Here is a 22,302-nt window from a genome sequence, read left to right on the forward strand (position 1 = left end):
GGGAGACTTGTGCACATCACATCACTGTGACGAGTGATCAGTGGAGCAGAGCTGTCGGCATAGTAAAGTTCCGCTGATTGCTCTGCTCCCTGATTGGCTGAGGAAAGGGGAAACCCTGATGATGCTTGAGCTGTCATCAGGGTTTCCTATTTCTCAGCCAATCACAGAGCAGTAGAGGTATGAATGGAGATACTATTGCCCTCGTATTGCCTGCGGTTACAGCTAATTGAAGGCACCTGCTTTCAATTAGCTGTGACCGCAAAGTTCCCACGGTCCAGGAATCCCAAAATGACATTAGGATTCATAATGTCATTGTCGGATAACCTGTAAAAAATAAAAAAAGAACAAGTTTAAAATAGAAAAAACACATATGAAATAAATAATTTAAGAAAAAAAATTTTTTTTTTTTCCTCCCGAATTTTTGCTGTCGAATCCCGTGTTTTTCGGGTCGGGTCTACCCGAATTCGAACAGCCATATTCGGGTTGAATATAGGGACAACCCGAATTCCAAAATCAACACTACTGGGCAAGCGGCAGCATCAGTTACAGCAGGAGGAGGCGGTGGGCTCTGAGACAGAGCGTGGACGGCATTAGTATCTTGCATCTAGAGTTAGGTACTGGGCCGGCGGTAGGATCAGTTAAAGCAGGAGGAGGAGGCGGCATTAGTGTCTTGCTTCTAAAGTTTGGTACTGGGCAGGTGGCAGCATCAGTTACAGCAGCAGGAGGCGGTGGGCTCTGAGACGGAGCGTGGACGGCATTAGTATCTTGCATCTAGAGTTAGGTACTGGGCAGGCGACAGCATCAGTTACAGCAGAAGGAGTTGGTGGTGGGCTCTGAGACGGGAGCATGGGCGTCATTAGTATCTTGTACCTATAGAGTTAGGTACTGCTGTTAGGTAAAGCCATAACAATTTCTGTATTTCTCTCCAAAATATACAGATATTTAAATATGAAAACTCTTGCAATCTATCAAAATAAACATAAAAATTTCTGTAAAAAAACTACAGATATTTAATTCTGATACCACTTGCAATCTATCAAAATAAACAGAAAATTTTCTTAATTTCTGTAAAAAAACACATATATTTAAATCTGGTACCACTTGCTATCTATCAGAAAAGCCATAAAAATTTCTGTATTTCTCTCCAAAAAACACAGATATTTAATTCTGATACCACTTGCAATCTATCAAAATAAACAGAACATTTTCTTTATTTATAAAAAAAACTACAGATATTTTATTCTGATACCACTTGCTATCTATCTAAAAAGCCATAAAAATGTATTTCTGTAAAAAAAATACAGATATTTATTTCTGATACCACTTGCTATCTATCAAAATAGCCATAAAAGTTTCTGTATTTCTGTAAAAAAAATACAGATTTTTAATTCTGATACCACTTGCAATCTATCAGAATAAACAGAAAAATTTCTGTATTTCTGTAAAAAATACAGATATTTAATTCTGATACCACTTGCAATCTATTGAAACAAACAAAAAAAAGGCTGTATTCTGTAAAAAAAATACAGATGTTTATTTTTTTTATCACTTGCTATCTATCAAAAAAGCCATAAAATTTCTGTATTTTTGTAAAAAAAATACATATATTTAATTCTGTTACAACTTGCTATCAAAAAAGCCATGAAATTTCTCTATTTCTGTAAAAAATGACATATTTAATTCTGATACCACTTGCTATCTATCAAGAAACCTATAAAATGTCTGTATTTCTGTTAAAAAAAAATACAGATATGTAATTCTAATACCACTTGCAATCTATCAAAATAAACAGAAAAATTTCTGTAAAAAAAATACAGATTTTTAATTCTGATACCACTTGCTATATTTTAAAAAAGCCATAAAAATTTCTGTATTTCTGTAAAACAATACAGATATTTAATTCTGATACCACTTGCTATCTATCAAAAAAGCTATAAAAATATCTGTATTTCTGTAAAAAAATACAGATATTTAATTCTGATACCACTTGCTATCAAAAAAGCCATAAAATTTCTATATTTCTCTAAAAAAATACAGATATATAATTCTGATACCACTTGCTATCAAAATAGCTATAAAATGTCTGTATTTCTGTAAAAAATACAGATATTTAATTCTGATACCACTTGAAATCTATCAAAATAAACAGAAAAATTTCTGTATTTCTTTAAAAAAAAAATACATATTTTTATTTCTGATACGACTTGCAATCTATCAAAATAAACATAAAAATTTCTATACAAATAATACAGATATTTAATTATGATACCTCTTGCAATCTATCAAAAAAAACAGAAAAATGTCTGTATTTCTGTAAAAAAATACAGATATTTCATTCTGATCCTACTTGCTATCTATCAAAAAAGCTAGAAAAACTTCTGTATTTCTGTAAATAAAATACAGATATTTATTTTTGATACCACTTGCTATCAATCTAAAAGGACAGAAACATTTCTGTATTTCTCTACTAATAATACAAATATTTAATTATGAATCACAGCTCCGTTAAAAGTGATATAGGCCTCAAAGTAGATAGAGGCAGAGGGCCCTTTTTAAAAAAAAAAATTAGCCAGTTACACAGCTACATTGCAAGTTATAGGCCTCAGAGACAGAATAGAGGTAGAGGGCCACAAGGGGGAGGAGAAGAAGGAGATGCCGAAGACTGTGAACGTGCTCTTCCCATCAAGATGTCAGCAGGCCATGCAGCAGTTGATGACTAATCAGTTCACTTTGCAGAGGGGGGTGTTGAAGTCATTGCCGATCCAAGCCTTATTCATTTTAATAAAAGTGATTTGGTCGACATTTTCTGCAGAGAGCCGAATCCGCTTGTCACTCATTACGCCCACGGCTGCACTGAACGCTCTTCAGATAACACACAGCTCCGGCCACTGCTTAAGCTTGGATACCCAGTAGCCCAGTAGGTCCTGGCTTTGCAGGTTGCAGAGGTCCCATGTAGAGCTCAGGTATTCCTGCACCATGACTGAGTAGCACTGCTAAGTGTCATTGGCAATTGCTGTATTTTCTGGCCTTCAGCAACAGCGGCTGGAGGCCTGGGTAATTCCTAAAGGAAGCGCTGTACTATGAGGGTTATGACGTGAGCCAGGCAAGGTACGTGTGTGAGTTTCCCACAACGCTTGGCTGCCAGCAGATTGGCCCCATTGTCACACATGACCTTGCCTGGCTGAAGTCTGTTGGGAGTTAGCCATATGTCCTCCTGCTCCCGCAAGGCACTTAGAATGGCTGTGCCCGTGTGGCTGAGGTAACTCAGGCTTCGCAACCTCAGGACTGCATGGCAACGTCTTAATTGTGCACCGAAAAAGCAAACTGCAGGTTGTTGCTGGCAGTAAACAGAGGCTGCCGAATGGGAGGTGCTGGGTCCCCACGGCAAAGTGTCCCTGGAGGTTGAGGCAGAAGAGTCAAAGGAGGAGGTAGAAGTGGAGGTTAAGTAGGAGATTGCATGGCGATGTGCTCTGGGGGGAGGTAGGTATGCAGGCCTTGCTGCAGCTGGATCTTCCCTTGCTGCCACCAAAGTTACCCAGTGAGCTGTATAGTAAATATATCTTCCCACTCCATGCTTGCTCGACTAACTGTGGTGCAGGGCCATGGGCACATTGCTCTGCACGTGTTCCTGCAAAGCAGAAACACATTTTTCTGCAAAATACTGTCGCTTAGGCATAACATACTGGCGGTTCACGCAGAGGAATGCAGGACGGAGCAGCACGGGTAACTTTGGTGGCAGAAGGAGGAAAGGCAGTGGAGGAAGTTCTAGCAGTTTGAGCTTGCTTCTTGGGCCGGGGGGGTCGCACAATGCTCTATGCTTTGACCAAGTGTTCCGGATAGTGGCTTTTTAAATGTGTGCTCATGCAACTTGTTCCAAGTTTGTTTGGGATTTTGCCTTGTTTCAAGTGTTGAGCACACAGTTTGCAGATGACCATAGTGTTGTCATCACTATGGACATTAAAAAATGCCCACACGATTGAATATCTAATTGGGCCGAAAGGTGCTCTGGAGCTGGTGGTTGTGGTGGCGGTCCGCGGTTGTTGAGGATGTTGACGGTTGTCAAGGATGATCTCCTTGTTTTGCTAGATTGTCAGATCAAGGACATCATCATCATCAGAAGAGACAGTTTACCTGTATATGCTGAAAGGAAGCAGCGGCCTTTTCTACCCAGTTTGAATTGGCTCGTCTGGCTCAGAGTGTTCGGGTGAAATGGGGGGAAAGCCTGTGAACTGACTCCCTTTGTCAGATGACTGAAACAACTGAGCATGTTGAAGGAATGCTTGTAGCTCTCCAACCCTCTCCAACGCTCTCCAGCTCCTCTTCATACTGCTGTACTCAAGACTTTCCAGCCGCTGATGAAGAACTAGGAGGAACAGTAGTATCATGGACTGTTTGGGACACCTGTGAGGCCTGTGTCTGGGACTGGGATAAAGAGGGGTAAAATTACTTGACCCAGGCTGGGTCATGTACTCTACTACCTCTTGTTCATGGTGTGGTAATAATAGACGCCCACCACCAACAGCAGTGCTTCCTGTTCTCGGGTCTGCAGCTAAAAACAAACTCATACTGCTTTGCTTGCCACCCCTGCCAAAGCTGCCCCTTACCATTTAGCCAGACATTGTAGAAATGTTTTGTGTGGCTTGACACCGTGCAAAATACTTTGTAGCTAATATGTTTCACAAGGTGGAAATCTGTACAGTGGATTTTTTTATTGGGGGGTTGACACCAAAAATGCAAGTGCGCTGTGTGTGTTGTATGCAGCACTTCCCTTCAGTGGTGACGTTTGTAATATGCAGCTCAGTATACAAACTATATACTGCTGTATACACTGCTTCTATGTGTCTGTCTCTTAGTACAATCTATCAATGTATCTATGTATCTTACAAGCTAACAGTGAAACACTCTACCTATCTGAGTACAGTAGATTTCAGGACTGCACCAATACAGTACAATCCAACAATCTATCTTACTAATAGTGTGACACAGTTTAAGTAAAGCACTTTTTTTTACTTTGACAAAGCAAGTCAAGCAGCACAAAAAAGGTTGTGATGCTAGCAAATCTCTGTCAGGAGTGGTAAATGCAGGTACGCCCTGGTCCTTTATAGGCCTCTGTGGCATGCAGTGACGGACAGCCAATCGTCTGCCTGCCACAACAAGCATGGAGGAGAGCATCTATCTATCTTTCTCTCTATTTATCTATCTATCAATGTATCTATCTATGTATCTATCTAGATAACAGTGAAACAAACTACCTATCCGTGTACAGTAGATTTCAGGACTGCACCAATACAGTACAATCCAACAATCTATCTTACTAATAGTGTGACACAGTTTAAGTAAAGCACTTTTTTTTTACTTTGACAAAGCAAGCCAAGCAGCACAGAAAGGTTGTAATGCTAACAAATCTCTGTCAGGAGTGGTAAATGCAGGCACGCCCTGGTCTTATATAGGCCTCTGTGGCATGCAGTGATGGACAGCCAATCGGCTGGCTGCCACAACAAGCATGGAGGAGAGCATCCCTGCTGTTATTGGAGGGCCCTAGGCATTATGGGGGAGGTCCCCGGGCATTGTGGGAGGGCCGAATTTGGGGCATTGAATCCAACAAAATTCGGGTCGGGTCTACCTGAATTCGAACAGCCATATTCGGGTTGAACGTTAGGACGACTCAAATTCGAACAAGAACACTGCTTGGAGGCTGCCAAAAGTTTTTACACAATATACTTTTTTTATTGTTTATTTTTCGTTCGCTCTTTATCCAAAGATGCTTCTATCCAGTTCATTTGAAATACATGTTGTAATTTATCTAAGAAAAAAAAAACTAAGCTAGGAGGGTCCTGACTTACCCACTTGTGCAATATTGACTTTTTGGCCACCAATGATATAATTGACAAAAGTTTCCCCCATCCTTTGGCAATACGTATCCCCTGTAAAGTTAGACTTCCAAAGATGACCCAGGTGGGGGTTAGCAATAAATAGTTTACCAAATAGCGCAAGCGTATTACATTACCAGCCTCCAGAAACTTTTGATCTGTGGGCAGTTCCATAACATGTGGAATAGATCAGCCTCCTGTGTTCCACATTTCAAGCACTGGGGGGAGATACAAGTCCCCATCTGGTAGGAGTAGAGGGGAGATATATCAGATGTCCCTCGTAACATGTCTGGGTTCTCCCACAATGGCAACAAGAGAGAAGAGTGGCTGTTTCTAATTTTTTGCCATACATACTAACACAAATACAAAAGGGGATTTTCAAGGACTTTGGGTGGTAGTAACTCCCTATGTACATGTGGAACAAAGGTTAGACTAAAATGGGGAAGCAGTTGTTGATCCAAGTCTGGGTCAGTTTAGCAGTGTGTGTCATGCAGCCAGACTCTGATGTGTCTCGTAATCACAGCCCAGTTATATAAAGCCATATGTGGGAAGTTGGGACCTCCATTTTTACTGATTGCTGCAAAATGCACATGACCAGCCTTGCTTTCTTACCAGCCCAAATAAAGGATCTAAAAATTTTGTAATACTTTTGTTTTCAAGATAATAGGTAACATTTGTATGGTGTCAAGAATTTTGGGAAACATTTTTTTAAGGCTTATTTGGCCTAGGTATGAAAGGGTAAAATGAGACCATTTTAAAAGCTGATCCTTTACATATTGTCATAACAGCTGCATGTTATACCTGTGAAGTTTAGTGGGGTTTTTTGGAATTTAAACCCCCAAATAGTGCAATTTTTTTATATACCATACAAACAGTATGGTGCATCTAGGTCGCACAAATTTAGTTAAGTAGAGAGCATTAGATCTATCCAGGTTATTGGAATATCCTGAGATCTGTCCACATTGTGTCAGTATCTCTAGGATGGCATGTAAACTGTGTTTTGGTTTAGATATATATATATAGTAGTAAGCCTTGGAAAGGTTTAGTAAATCAGGCCCTATGGCACAAGTGAAATCATATGTTTTAGACAAATGCTGTTCACTATATGGCAAATACAGTATTTAAAGTTAAACTATTTATGGGGGGGCGTGTCTGTCCGGCTGCAAGATGGCCGCTTGATCAAATTACTCTACATCGGGGGAGCCGTTAGCGACTACCACAGCAAATTTTCACCTACATTACTGGATTAAAAGCTACTCATTAGCTGCCTCAGAGTACTTATACCTGGAAAGGATGACAAAACGGAAGAAAACGAAACCCGAGCCGCGGAAACTCACCAGCTTCTTTAAGACGCAGGACGCGACAGACTTACAAGATGGCGCGGGATCGAGGCCTACCTCTCCTTCAGCAGCTCTGGATTCTCCGTCTTCACCATCCTCGGCGGACACCAGATCTCCCTGCGTGGACCGCTTGGACCCTGTTTCTGGTGAGTCACCCGGCTCTATAAAAGCTTCCCAGCTTAACACCGATAACCATGCAGCTGAATTGCAACCTCCATTATTTAGTCCCCAGGTTGATGATATGATACCTAGGCCCACTGGCATTTCCTGCCTTACCATTGAAGATTTTCTTGTACATCACAAAGAGCTCTCAATCTCTACCATGAAGGAAATGATGCTTTCTTTAAAGCACTTTTTACATCAAGATATGGCTAGCATGTTTACTCAAATCAAATCTTCTATTACACAACATAAAAAGAGAATTCAGCATTTAGAAGAGAAACTTAATGAATTATCTCATGCTCATAATGATCTGGTAGATGCTCATAGTGACCAGAGCACAGATATACAATGGATCAAGCAGAAACTTGCTGATATATAGAGGATCAATCAAGAAAAAATAATATTAAAATCAGAGGGATCCCTGAAGCAATTGCTTTAAGAGAATTAACAGGCTTTATGACAGCTTATTTTAAATGTTTACTTCCTATGGCCTCCGAAAGTGATCTCCTAATTGATAGAGCACATCGAATTCCGAAACCCTCTTTTCTGTCTCCGGACACTCCACGAGATGTTTTGATTAGAGTACATTTTTTTCATATGAAAGAGAAAGTGCTGTATGCGGCTAGGAAACCGCCACCGTTACCTGAAGTGTATACATATATTCATATTACTGATCTGTCTCAAAATATGCTTCAAGCTAGGTAAAAGCTTTTTTCCGATTACCAAGATTTTGAGAGAAAAGAAAATCCCGTACAAATGGGGCTTCCCTACAAAATTGATTGTGTTTTACCTGGGGAAATATTACCGGATGCCCAATATAGAAGCTGGCAGACAACTTCTAGCAAGTTGGAACATTGATATGGAGGATTCTCAAACTCACCAAGCTAAGACTCCTACACGCATGGTCTCAGAGTGAACACAAATAGTTCCTGCTTGTTTTTTCTTTTTTTTTTTTCCACTAGATGTCTAAGCGATCCGGTTATGATTGTGAATAACCAGATTACTACGTAGAATTGTTGGCTCCTTCTATTTGTTTAGATTTAAGGTTTTCCTGAAGAAGTGCCTTAAATTGGTTCTCACCCCTCCATGAGAAACCAAAGAGGAGTTTATCTGCCCATTGACCTGGAGTGCTCCAGGATGTTTTTATTTGTTTTCTGTTTCTCCCTCTTTTGTTTTTGTTTATTTTTCTATTTTTCAAGTACCAAGCTGCGCCAGTCTCGCTTCACAAATAATCACAGTATCCACCAAGTGATAAATAAGTGTTTCCTCAATTGTTATGGGTATTCAGTTTTTGTCCATTAACACTAGAGGATGGAATAATCCTTTTAAAAGAGCATCACTTTTACGGGAAGCTCAAACTCACAATGCAGATCTTATTTTTGTACAAGAATCACACTTTGCACAAGGCAAAATACCCAACTGGAAACTGAGGAGATTTCCCCATCCTTATATGGCAAATGCAACAAAGAAAAAATGTGGTGTCCTTATAGGAGTGAAGGATTCTGTTCGTTTTCAATATCTCAACCATCTGGAGGATCCCCAAGGATCTGGTGAATGTTTACGCCCCAAACACAAAACAAAAGCAATTTCTTTCGAAACTTATAGCCAAGGTCTCGAAGGTTTGGCAGGGTAACCTGCTTATAGGTGGGGACTTTAATGCCACAGGGGGGGACTATACGATTGACTCATCCACTTCACCCAAACGACCTCCACCACAGTTGGCGACTTTTTTCTCAAATCACGATTTATACGATGTTTGGAGATGTCAACATAGTACAGAAAGAGATTATTCTTATTTCTCGGTTTCACACCTCTCATTTTCAAGGATTGATTTCTTTCTTACTGATTTTTGGTCACTGCAGAAGATTAAATCTTCAACAATAGGAACAATTTCATGGTCAGATCATGCGCCTAAAAGTGTTGAATTTGTGGACTCTCCGTTTTTACCTGGCAATTTGTGGAAATTCAACACGTTTCTACTGTCTTATCGGAAAATGGCTCAACAAGTGGAAGAAGCACAAAGCCTATTTTTTATTATTATTATTATTATTTATTATTAAACAGGATTTATATAGCGCCAACATATTATGCAGCGCTGTACATTAAATAGGGATTGAAAATGACAGACTAATACAGACAGTGATACAGGAGGAGAGGACCCTGCCCCGAAGAGCTTACAATCTAGTAGTATTTTTTAAAGTAAATGACTTGGAGGAGACTGACCGTTTCACCCTATGGAATGCTCATAAAGCATTTATAAGAGGGGTTTGTATAAAAATTTGCTCTTCTGCAAAAAAACAAATTTTAGATCTCCTTCAGCGTATTAAATCTAATGATGCTATCAATAAAAAAATCCCCATCTCAGTTGCTGTCTAATGCAATAATCAATGATAGACACCAATTAAGATCACTCTTGATCTATAAATTTGAAAAATCCCAACATATATTCAAAGCAAATCAATACGCTTTACATAATAAAGCGGGAGCCTACTTGGCAGGTCGTCTTAAACCCCGACATCTCAGATCAAAAATCTTTGCTTTAAAAGATCCAATATCTCAAAAACTCTGCTATAGTCCTACTGATATAGCTGCTGCATTTAAAAATTATTATTTTTCTCTATATATTTTGGCTGAAGACCGTTTGACTCCTCAACCCAGTATTGAACTTTTAAATAAGTTTCTGAGTAAAGTGAGCTTGCCTAAGCTCTCCCCTGAACAAATTGATTCTTTATCGGCCCCCTTTACAGCCCAAGAGATAATTAGAGTAATTAAATCACTTCCCAATGGGAAGTCCCCTGGAGAGGATGGATTTCCCAATGAATATTACAAGATGTCTTCCCATAAATTTGTACCCCACCTAAAGGAGATCTTTGATTTAGCTGCAGCTCGAGGTTCTTTCCCTGCAGAGATGTTACAGGCAGTGATAGTTACAATTCCCAAACCGGGTAAAGATCTCCAAAACACAAGTAACTATCGACCTATATCTCTTTTGAACACAGACGTGAAGATGTTTGCTAAGGTACTGTCATACAGATTGGAAGATATTATACCTTCATTAATACACCCAGACCAAGTAGGGTTTGTGAAAAATAGGCAGGCTGCCGATGGCACCAGACGCCTAATTAATATCTTGAAATATGCTGACCTTCTCAAACGACCTTTTTTGTTTTTGTCTTTAGACGCAGAGAAGGCGTTTGATAGGGTCCATTGGGGATATTTATCCAAGGTTTTAGACAAATTTGGATTTTCAGGTTTTATTAAGTCAGCTATTATATCTTTGTATTCAGGTACTTCTGCGAGAATCTTTACGTCTGGAGCCCTTTCGTCTACATTTCCGATCACCAATGGGACAAGATAGGGCTGTCCACTCTCCCCAGTGGTATTTATACTGTTGCTTGAACCACTTGCGGAATATATACATTCTAGTATGCAGATATTTGGAGTAACGATAGGTAATAGAGTCCACAAGATTAATCTTTTTGCTGATGATATTGTTTTAATGCTTACCCAACCTGAAGCGTCGTTGAAAGCTGTTCAAGAATTGCTAGAAGATTTTTCTAAGATCTCCTACTATAAAGTGAATGCCTCTAAATCTCAAGTAATGGGTATACATGTTCCAACGTATCTGAAACTCTCTATTAAAACTCATTTTCCCTATATGTGGGAGAATAAGGCAATTAAATTTCTAGGTATTCAAATCCCGCCTAGCATTTCGCAACTATTTCAAGTTAATTTTCCCTTTTTATTGATAGCAATATCCACAGAATTGGAAAAATAGAAGAAAATCGAAATTTCTATGGCAGGTAGAGTTGCGACGGTAAAGATATTTATTTTTTCAATTTTTCTCCCTAAACAATATATTATGTCACTGCAAAAATTGATTATGATCTTTATATGGAAAGGGAAAAGACCTAGGTGCGCATTCAAAATACTCACAAGACATAAGAAATTTGGAGGAATGGGGATACCAAACCTAACTTGTTGTTATACAGCTTCTCTCAAATCTATGACTGGTGGAACCTGTCCCCACATAAGCTGTGGGTTGAGATGGAGCAACACTTAATATCTATGTCCAATATGAAGCACCTACTGATAGCTATTAAGCTGGGATTTCCTGTACCCGTTTCTCTGTACCCTACAATTAAAGTCACCCTAAAGTGTTGGAGAGATTTTGTTTTACTCTCCTCTACTTCAGGATCTCATTTGACCATACACCCTGATCTAAAAGTTCTAGAAGTATTCATTCCACAGCTTAATTTAACAAGATGGGTGAGTTGTGGTATATGTGAGCTAAAAGATATCTTCACTCCATATGGTATCAAATCGTTTGCTGATTTGCAGACAGAATACCTTTTAGCTGATACTGAATGTTACACCTATTGGAGAATCAGGCATTTAGTTAAAAGATTAATCTTCAGCCCGAGTTACATATACACATATCGTTGAAATATCTTTTCCAAGTACCTCTATCACATAAAAATAGTATAACTAAATACTACAATATGCTTAGTGGAAATCTAGAGTTTTCCCTATCTACCAATATGCGCAGATGGACTAAAGATTTAGGTATAAATTATACCCCTATTGAATGGGCTGCCGCCATTATAGATACCTATAGAGCTACTAGATGTGAAAATCATTGGGATCTCTTCCAACGAACACCTAATTTCTGGTATTTGACTCCTTATAAGTTGTCTAAATTCTCTGACTCCCACTCGGCACACTGCTGGAGAAACTGCGGTGAAATAGGATCGTTGCCACATATTTTTTGGTATTGTAAATCTCTTGGATCCTACTGGAATCTTATATTACAATTGATCTTTGATATCACGTCTATACAAATTTTACCCACACCTGAACTGGTTATTCTGCATTTAGATACCGGACGGTTTCCCACTTGTATCAGATCTATTATTATTCGGATTCTTTTACTAGCAAAAATGCATATTACCAAATTATGGAGGAACACTCAAATTCCTAACTATAAAGATGTTATAGCGGACCTGAATCTTTGTTGTGCGTATGAAAAGACAGTTGCTATTCTAAATTCCAATTATGACAAATTTTCTATTAAGTGGGAACTTTGGCTCCTTGATTCTTCCTGTAGTATTGTAGGTTGATAGACGATTTACAGTGGATTCTGTGCTTAAGTTGATTTTGTATTTTCCTTTTGTATTGGCTGGCAAAATTGGTATTCTATATGTTTAGATCTTTTTATATCTTTTTTATATATTCTCTTTTTCTCTGTTCCCTGAGCTCTAAATTTTTCCTTCCCCTTTTTTTTCATTAAGATTCATTTGTTATATTTTTTTGTTTATTCTGTACTATATGTATGTTCTGCTATGTAAAATAATAAAATCTGCTAATAAAGAATTATTGAACTATAAAGTTAAACTATTTATTCTTGTAAAATTAATTATTTTTTCATTAAAATTAGGAAAATGTATCTTCTTTTTTTGCAGTGGGATGGGGTTGGACCTTTCCCTGATTGTGTAGACCCACCAAAAGGAATCCAGATGCTATGGCATCCATCAATAGTTAAGCCCTACCTCACACTTCTTTCTGAATGCTCAAATCCAGACACTCTGGAAGGTGCAGCTGGAGCATTACAGAACTTAGCTGCAGGAAGCTGGAAGGTAAGACATTAAATTACTAAATGTAGCTACATAGTGTACCTCATGTTCAAAAACAGTAAAACAGGGTCCATATTCACATTTTGTAGCTTATTTGGATATGTATTTTTGGGGGGAAGGGTGGGTAGGATAATGGTAGAGGGTAGGGTATGATGACTTCTCTTTGTTTTTACAAAATAATGAAGGATATAATGACTTCTATTTGTTTTTACAAAATAATGCTACTAGTGACCACATCAAAACATGTAATAATTACCACATATGGGTGAATTGTTATTAATGCAATTTATATGTATGTATGTTGCTGTGCTGGGGGAAAGATTTAGGGGAATGGTGGAGGGATATTTAAACTAGGACAGAGGGGGGTGGGACAGTCAAATAAGGTGGCAGAAAGGTTGGTCAGGGGTCAGACACTAGGGGAGGGTGGATTGGGGATGTTGGGGGGAGGATTATGGATATTTGTAATGAGCTTCCCATGTTACAAACAAAAATTGGATTGTGCAGTACTAGCTGTACTGAAAAACAAAATGATTTGGCAAACAATGATGGTAAAAGCAGCAATGGTTTAAAGAGTCTGTTCACCAATGCTAGAAGTTTAGCAAACAAGATTGGGGAGTTGGAAGCCTTAATGTGTGAGGAGAATTATGTCCTAGTTGGTATTGCTGAATCCTGGCTTTGTTCTTCGCATGACTGGGCTGTCAATATTCCTGGGTATACTCTCTTTAGTAAAGACAGAGTCAAACGAAAGGGTGGTGGTGTCTGTCTGTATGTGAGAAGTGATCTAAAAGGTAATGTGAAAGAAGAAATTGTGGAGGGAACAAGCGATGAGGTTGAGGCATTATGGGTGGTTAAATGTGGGGTTGAATAACACGCAATTAATAATTGGAGTCTGCTATAGGCCCCCCAGTGCTAAGGAAGAAATAAAAAATCAACTACTAGCACAGATAGAAAAAGCAGCAAAAAGTGGAAGTGTTTTAATCATGGGAGATTTTAACTACCTTGACATTGACTGGAGTAATGGCACTACAGGAACAGCAAAAGGGAGGAAATTTGTGAATTTATTACAAGATAAATTTATGGTACAGTTTATAAAAGCCCCAACTAGAAATGATACTCTGCTGGACCTAATTCTTTCTAACAATGCAGAGCTTATAACAAATGTGCAAATAAAAGAGAATCTGCGTAGCAGTGACCATAATATGATTTCATTTAATGTAGCTGTAAACAGGAAGTAAAAACAGGAAAGATAAAAACATTTATTTTAAGAGAGCAAATTTTCCATTATTAAGGGAGGCTCTCTGTGACTTGTCAAGGGAGACAATATTTTCCTCAAAGAACATAGAACAGAAATGGGAAAGTTTCAAGTCTGTTCTACGAAAGCAAACTGAAAAATATATTCCAATGGGTAATAAGTTTAAAAGGCTAAAATTAAAACTATGTGGCTCACAGCTGGTGTTAAAAAAGCCATAAGGTTCAAGAAAAGGGCATTCCAAAAATATAAAAATGAAGGATCACCTTCATCATTTGAAACCTATAAAGAATATAACAAAAGATGTAAAAAGCAGATAAAATGTGCAAAACTTCAAAATGAAAGACAGATTACAAAGGAAAGTAAGGCAAACCCCCCAAAATTTTCCAAATATATTAATAGCAAAAAGATCAGATCTGAGCATGTAGGCCCCTTAAAGGATGTCACTGGGTTGGTAACTGGGGATAAAGACAAGGCAGATTTACTAAACACTTTTAGCTCTGTGTACACGAAGGAAAATGACAGAGCTCAAGTCCAAATTCATAATAGCAATGTCACTGCCTTAAATGAGTTACAATGGCTCAGAATTGATATGATTGAGAAACAGCTGGGAAAAATCAAGTTGGCAAAGCACCAGGACCTGATAAATTACATCCATGTGTCCTCAAAGAGCTGGGCTCAGTTATTTCAAAGCCATTATTCCTATTTTTAGAGACTCTTTAGTCACTGGCAAGGTACCAATGGATTGGCATAAGGCCAATGTGCTTCCTATCTTCACAAAGAGAGCAAAGTCATTACCAGGTAACTACAGACCCGTTAGTTTAACGTCCAAAGTTGGAAAGGTCTTAGAGAGTTTGATAAAGAGCCACATAGAGGAGTTTCTGCTAGAAAATAATAATATAAGTAATAGTCAGCATTGCTTCAAGAAAGACAGAAGTTGTCAAACAAATTTTCTCTCTTTTTTTGAGGAAGTAAGTAAACAGGTAGACAGTGGAATACCAGTTGATATAGCGTTCTTGGACTTTGCTAAAGCATTTTACACTGTACCCCACAGACGGTTAATAGGCAAGTTAGGGTCGATAGGTTTAGAAAAGTCAATCTGTAAATAGATAGAGAACTGACTTAAAGATCGCATCCAGAGAGTTGTAATTAATGATTCCTACTCTGAATGGTCTAAGGTTAATAATGGTGTACCCCAGGGTTCAGTGTTGGGACCTTTACTGTTTAACATCTTTATAAATGATACAGAGTTTGCGAAAAAAAGCGCCATTTCTGTGTTTGCAGATGACACCAATTGCCAAATTGCCAAATAGCCAGTTGTCCAATAGCCAAATTGAATAACAAGGGTGAGAGGGGGCAGCCTTGTCGGGTGCACCTCCCCAGCCGTATGTTCGTTGACAAAAACCCTGGGGTGTGTACCTTGGCACATGATGCGTTGTACATTGCTAGCAATAATGCCAAGTAAGGTCCTTGAAAACCTATTTTCTCCAGAACTGAGAAAGGCCAGGCAACATCCACACTATCGAACACCTTCTCAGCATCTATACTAACAATAGCGATATCCTCGTGTGGGTGCTGCTTGGCATGTTCCAATGCTACCAGCACTTTGTGAATATTGCTCACCGCTGAGCGGCCTCGCACGAATCCCACTTGAGAAGGTGAGATCAGGCAGGGCAAGATCGAGGCCAATCTATTGGCCAGGATCTTTGATAAAATTTTGGAATCCAGATTTATGAGCGATATGGGGCAGTATGACTCTGGGCATCTCGGGTGCCTGACTTTCTTAAGAATAACTTTAATATGAGATTCCAGCCCCAAAGCAAAATATGTGCCCTGAGTCCACTTAGTCGTATATAACTGTAAATCATCTAGGATATCTGCACTCATAAACTTATAGTATTCAGCCATGTAGCCATCTGGGCCCGGCAATTTACCATTAGACAGCCCTTTGATAGTAGCTGATATCTCCTGATCCAATATTGGGGAGTTTAAATAGTCCAAGTCTTCCTGTGTAAATACGGGCATAGTGAAAGAACTAAACAGAGATAGGTCAGAAACAACCTTTCCGGACCTCTTGGCATATAGGCCAGTGTAAAAATCTGCCAATTGTGAGTTAATTTTTGCAGGGTCTGTCGTTATAGCCCCGGTAGAGGTCAGCAAGGATAGAATTCCTTGATTGATATGTGGTGGTCACACGAGATTAGCCATCATCTTCCCCGCTTTATTCCCAAACTAATGAGAATGCATTTTGGTGTACCGCTGTTTAAATTGTTAATATCTCTCCAACCCTCAAACTCAGCCTTTGCTTTCTTCCACTTATCTCTAGAGGACTGGGATGGGGATTCCCTAAGGTGCTGTTGCGCCTGGCGTAGGTCATTCTAGGACTTGAAGTAGTTTTCACTAACTAGCTTCTTTTTCCTAGCAACATACTGCATAATACAACCTCCCATATAGGTTTTCCCCGCTTCCCAAAACAATCTCGGATCATTCCTGTGTCCACCATTGGTCACAACATACGTATACCATGCTGAATGTAGTTCAGCCTGAAAGGCATGATCTGTACAAAGAAAGGTAGAGAATTGCCATACAATAGCGTCCCCTTTAGGGATCGTAGTAGACAATGTTAGTTGAACAGGGGAGTGATCCGAGATTGGGATTGTTTCAAGTGCAGTATTACGTACAAAATGAAGTAGTGGGGTTGAGCAGAACAAGTAATCTATTTGAGCATGAGAAGAATGGAGGGGAGAGAAAAACGTGAACTGACGTTCTAGTGGGTAATTCTGTCTCCACACATCATGTAATTGCACTAAATTAACCCAGGTGTACAAATGAGTGGAAACAGATGGCCCCCATACAGTGTGACAACCTTGTGTCGCAGTAGGTCTAAATTGCCTATCTTTTCCTTCGTCCATGACCATGTTAAAGTCGCACCCTATAACCTTGTATGGTCCAGAGATACCCAATGGGTCAGGTGTTTAAAGAAAGATAACCTGGGGGAATTAGGTGCATACACATTGTGAAAAGAAATCGTCTTGTCAGCAAACTCAATAGTGGCTCTGCAAAGCCTCCCCTCTGTATCGAAATGAGAGGAAACAATCCTCCCTTGTAGATTTTTATAGAGTAACAGCAGAACACCTGCTTTCCTGTTCACCACTGGAGAACCCATGACCTCCCCCACTCAACGTTTGCGCTTCCTAGGGAAGTCCTGTGCATCCATGTGAGCTTCCTGTAACAAAACTATGTCTGCTCCCAGCCGCCTCAAATGGCGCAATGCCGCCATTCGTTTATTAGGGGATCTCAACCCCTTGACATTCCAGGAAACTATACGCAGAGCATGAGACATAGCATGTCAAAGGGCATATATATTTGTACAAAAACATATACATATAATCTTATAACTATATAGGCAGCGCAAAACCGGCGCTTTATCCAGAGCTTGTTCCATAATCTCAGGGAAACAGTGGACTAGAACAAAACAGTCTACCAGTAAATAAAAAAGGAGCTTGCCAGAAAACTGCATAAAACTCGGGTGTAGGGGGGGAAGCAGTAAGTGAAGTGTCAGCCGTTGGTAGGTGACTGATTGGGCTAGTTCCATAGCAAATATCAGCATGTCAGCGGATGGTATGCGCTCTCGAGGGGATGTAAAAACAAACACAAATAAATAGAAAAAATAGAACAAAAGGTAACACAAAAAGCCACAGGGAAATATACATCAGACAAAGTAGTAGGTAATTTCGTTCCATCTAAAAAAACAGGGAGAAGGAGAGATCGGCTCTCACTCGGAGGTGTAAACAGAATGATAAACTAAAATTAGAAAAATAAAGGCAACGATCCACATATAGTACGATGACTTTTTGGCCATTAAGGCACAAAAGGTGAGCAGTCCTGACTGGGCTCAGCGGGTTTTGCTTGAGCTTTTTTCAGACTGCCCTTCCATGGACTTCTTCAGCACAGCATCTCGATAGGATATTGCAGTATGTGAGGGTGTGGGTCGATCCGGTGAGGTGTTGCCCTCAGGCAGAGGAGAAGGTTGAGGGTTCTGTGAGGTAGGCACGTTCCCTAGGACTCTGGGGCATCAGTGGTACTCTTAATGAATTCCTCCTCTGCTGCTGTGAAAGTGTGGTTATCGCCTTGGAAATCATATAAATGCAAGTAGACTGGGTATGCTAAAGTGAATAGGGTTTTGCATTTAACCAGCAGGGTGCAGACCTGTTGAAAGTGTTTGCATTTACACGCCACCTCAGCGGAGCAGTCGGCAAAAATCAGGAGATGAGTTCCCTCCAAGGAAAGATTGTGTTGTGCTCGAAAAGCAGAAAGGATCCTGGAGTAGTCCGCATAGTCCAGGTATTTTACAATAACCGATCCGGGCTGTTTGCGATCAGAAACAGGAGGGCCCAAACGATGGGCGCGCTCCACTCTGCAGATAACATTTAGCCCCAGTAACTCTGGTATAGTGGAAGAGCAAAGTTGAGACAGATGATTAGGCTTGATGGATTCAGGAAGACCGATAATTCCTAAAATATTCCTTCATGATCCATTTTCTAAGTCATCCACCTTGTCAGTTAAAAGATGTACTTGGGCTTCCATATTCGCCAACTGTGATCTAGCTTGTAGTAAATCATCCTCATTAGTGGAGATTCTGCTTTCAGCAGAATTGAGTCTGGTGGATTGACTTTTGATTTCCTGCTTCAGTGACTTTAACTCCTTATCACCTCCTGTATAGTGGGATTTAAAAGTAGTGCCACTGCCTCTGCTATCTTGTTATGATCCCTTGGGGTACACATCAAATCTCCCTCTGCATCCTCCGATTCTGCAGTAGCATGTGTGGAGAGGCCGTCTGCCATCTTGGATCTCTGCATGCGGTTTCTGTCTTTCTTCTTGCTCAGTGTCGGGGAGCCGTGTTTTGCAGATTTAGCACTGAATTTATCCGTCGCTCGGGTCCCCCTAGCCTAAGGAACAGGTGGAGGGTATTTTTAGGAGTAGAATGAGCCGATTAATTGCAAAATACCTCCGAGTGTGTAGGAGCCTCAGCGTTCCTGTACTCTTCCATGGCGACCCAGAACCACTTTTATGTTTAAGGGAGTTTGAGCTTATCTGGTACAATTAAAGGTACCAATCAATATTTATAAAGAATAAACAATTTATTTACTCATGTGAAAAAACAAAGTTAATCAAACATGCAGAAAAACAATGAAAATGCTTATAATAATAAAAATCCATGCTAAACAGCATTACTCATCTGCCTACTCATTTTGCATCCTGCAGTTGGAACCTTGTCAGCCACTTGAGCACTTGCCCAGCAGAGCTGGTTCTCAAAGAGCCAGCATCTATACATTCCACAGCTGGCGGCAGTGAGTAATACTAGTACAACCCATTGCAGCCCCTATTCATTCCCTAGGCAGGCTGCCGCAGAGAGATGCTATATGTAACGTCTTACCAAGTGGCAGCGCTTCCTGGTGTGAGGAAGCGGTAAATGCACCACAGCCTCACTGCTAGTGTAAAATTAGCCCATAGTACATTATATACAATCCAATATCTAACTAATAAAGTCCTTAATCCATATCACTTTTGGTTCATTAGTGATGTAAATAGGACACAAAACCAGTTATGCTGTTAAAAGAGCTGTTAAATCCACAGCTTAAAACACTCAATGGTACCAACAAGACAATGCTGCAAACAATACATACCAAAACATCAAATGGAGAAGAAGGCAAAGAAATCCACACATTCACTAATATGATGTATTATTTCTAATATATAGCTTTCCCATGAGAATATGTTTTATTATACCATTTGTATATAGTTTATTAATATTTTTTCTCGATAGGGATCAAGATAAAATGTTTCAGGAGGGAACATTAGGCTTGTTTATGCAAGAGACACTTTATCTGTGTCTTCCAAAGCTTGTTCACAAATTCTTTTCAAAAAGGTTTTAATCCTTACCTAACCACAACCAGCTGCATCCCGATTGTTATCAATTTATTCTAAATGCCAAATAAATGATATTACACCATTGCAAGGCAATTGCCATTGACTTTAAGTCTATCATTACCAAATCTCATAATAATTTTCTTAACATTTGATTTATATAAAAGAATCACTATATTATATAATATTCTATTTAAATAGGTTATTTGTTATCTCTCCAAATAGTTTTTTAAACATAATACATATAAAATACATACATATAAGATACATTAAAACAAATAATTTTTTATGTGCACTAAACAATGCTATAATGAATCATTATGATTAATAGTAATTTATACAGATACAAAACATCCTGGACAACAATTAAATAAGGAAAGTGGGTTGAGGAGTTCCTCTACTAAACCCCGTCAGATTATTATTATTAATTATTATCACAAAAAAAAGATTTAAAACTTATATGGTCATACGTTCTGAGAAATAGGTTTCCCTTACTTTAAAGATTTATATATTAAAATTTTCTGGTCAAGATTCTTCCCACTATTTTTATATATTCTATCTAAAATAACAAAACAGATATCCAAATGAATTATGACATTTAAAAATGAGGAATTCAATTTGCTGCTAGATATATAGAAAATATGTGTTGCAATTCATCTATTAAAAGGATGTATCATCTTGCTTACATAATATGATTCACAGCAACAAAATAGATAAATTACTCCTTTTGTATTACAATTTAAGGTTTGTGAAAGGTTTAGGGTATGTTATCTTAAGAAAAATGTCAAAATGTTTCAGTAATATCTTGCCTCTGGTCTGTAAAAGCCAATTTTGTTTCTAAACTTTTATAAAATAATTAATGTTGACTAGTATATTTAGTGATTAGACTAAATTATACTTCCTTGTTTCTCTTACAAAACAATAGATCCTGTCAATCTGAATTCATAGCTTTTTTGCAGGCTTTTTTTTAAACTTTTTTTTAATCAGTAATATTCTTCTTAACCCAAGATAATACCCTATTAGTATTTTGTTTATAAATGCATTCGAGGAGAACTAGTAGTTACTAATATTGTGTTTGCCATAGTAGTTTTTCTTGTTAATTGGTCATTCTATTCAAAAATGAAAAATAGGTTGAATATTGAATTATTGAATTCATATTAGGAAAGTTACCAAATTCCTTAAACTCTTATTGTTGATCTATCTATGCCAGGCTAATTTATGACATGGGTACATTGGTGCATCTTCATTGCCAAACAGTTCATTTTTCCACCCTTGAAAGTATAGGCTTGCACATGTGCCAATCACCATCCCCTGCACCTAGAGGTAAATTTGATTTTAGACATTTTAAAAATTATCTTACTATCACCACTCTTTTTATCATGTTACAAACTACTATATAAAGACTCAGTCTATCGTAACCAATAATGTATTTGCATCCATATTCATACCTTCAAGTATCTTATGAATTGTATACCATATGTAGTAGCATATGAATTGTATCTTGCAGAAAAGACAGTAATCCAGAAAATGTAGTTTGAAATAATCACTGAATAATATACTTGCATGAAATGTAATACATAGTTCTCCATAGCCCCTTTCTGGTGGGCAGAGCACTTAGCTGTCATGCCTTCCCTGCCCACCTCTTATCAGCAGCTGTAATCCTCTAAAAGGATCATGGTGGGGGTGCGCTGTGCCCAGCTGTGATCTGTTCAGAAGATTAGAGCTAGCACAGCTTAGTTAGGGTCGACACAGACATTCTCGCCCCCATTTGATAGCAGTCTTCTATTAAAAAAAAAAAAAAAAAAAAAAGCTGCCTGTAAATGTTTGTGTATATGTGTGTATAATGATGTAATTGGCAGCACAGTGTGATAGCTGTGTGTGTGTAAAGGCTGCATGTCATATTCTGCAGCCTTACAACTCGCTGTGTTCAAGCCTTCATATTTCCTAAACCGTCAGTCGTAATGAAAAATAAAGCCTCAAGCTTTCAATAATATCAAGATAGGGGGAAATTTAAAAACTTAGGAGCCCTTAATTGAAAATGCAACTTGGGGACACTTTTTTGGCAAGGGGCATTGGGGTGGGACCCCTAAATTTCTACCTACCTTTCACAAAACTATTAC

At 38.8% G+C, this 22,302-nt stretch overlaps 1 protein-coding gene across 1 annotated transcript in view; it reads left to right on the top strand.

The window, feature by feature from the left end:
• CTNND2 (catenin delta 2) overlaps positions 1 to 22,302 on the top strand; it is a 538,472-nt gene that overhangs the window by 407,874 nt on the left and 108,296 nt on the right. The window contains exon 16 of the mRNA XM_072413368.1: positions 12,835 to 13,008. Coding sequence (XP_072269469.1) covers positions 12,835 to 13,008 — 174 coding nt within the window. The remainder of the gene's footprint in view (positions 1 to 12,834; positions 13,009 to 22,302) is intronic.

Source organism: Pyxicephalus adspersus, chromosome 5, assembly GCF_032062135.1.
Source record: "Pyxicephalus adspersus chromosome 5, UCB_Pads_2.0, whole genome shotgun sequence".
NCBI classification, from domain to species: domain Eukaryota; kingdom Metazoa; phylum Chordata; class Amphibia; order Anura; family Pyxicephalidae; genus Pyxicephalus; species Pyxicephalus adspersus.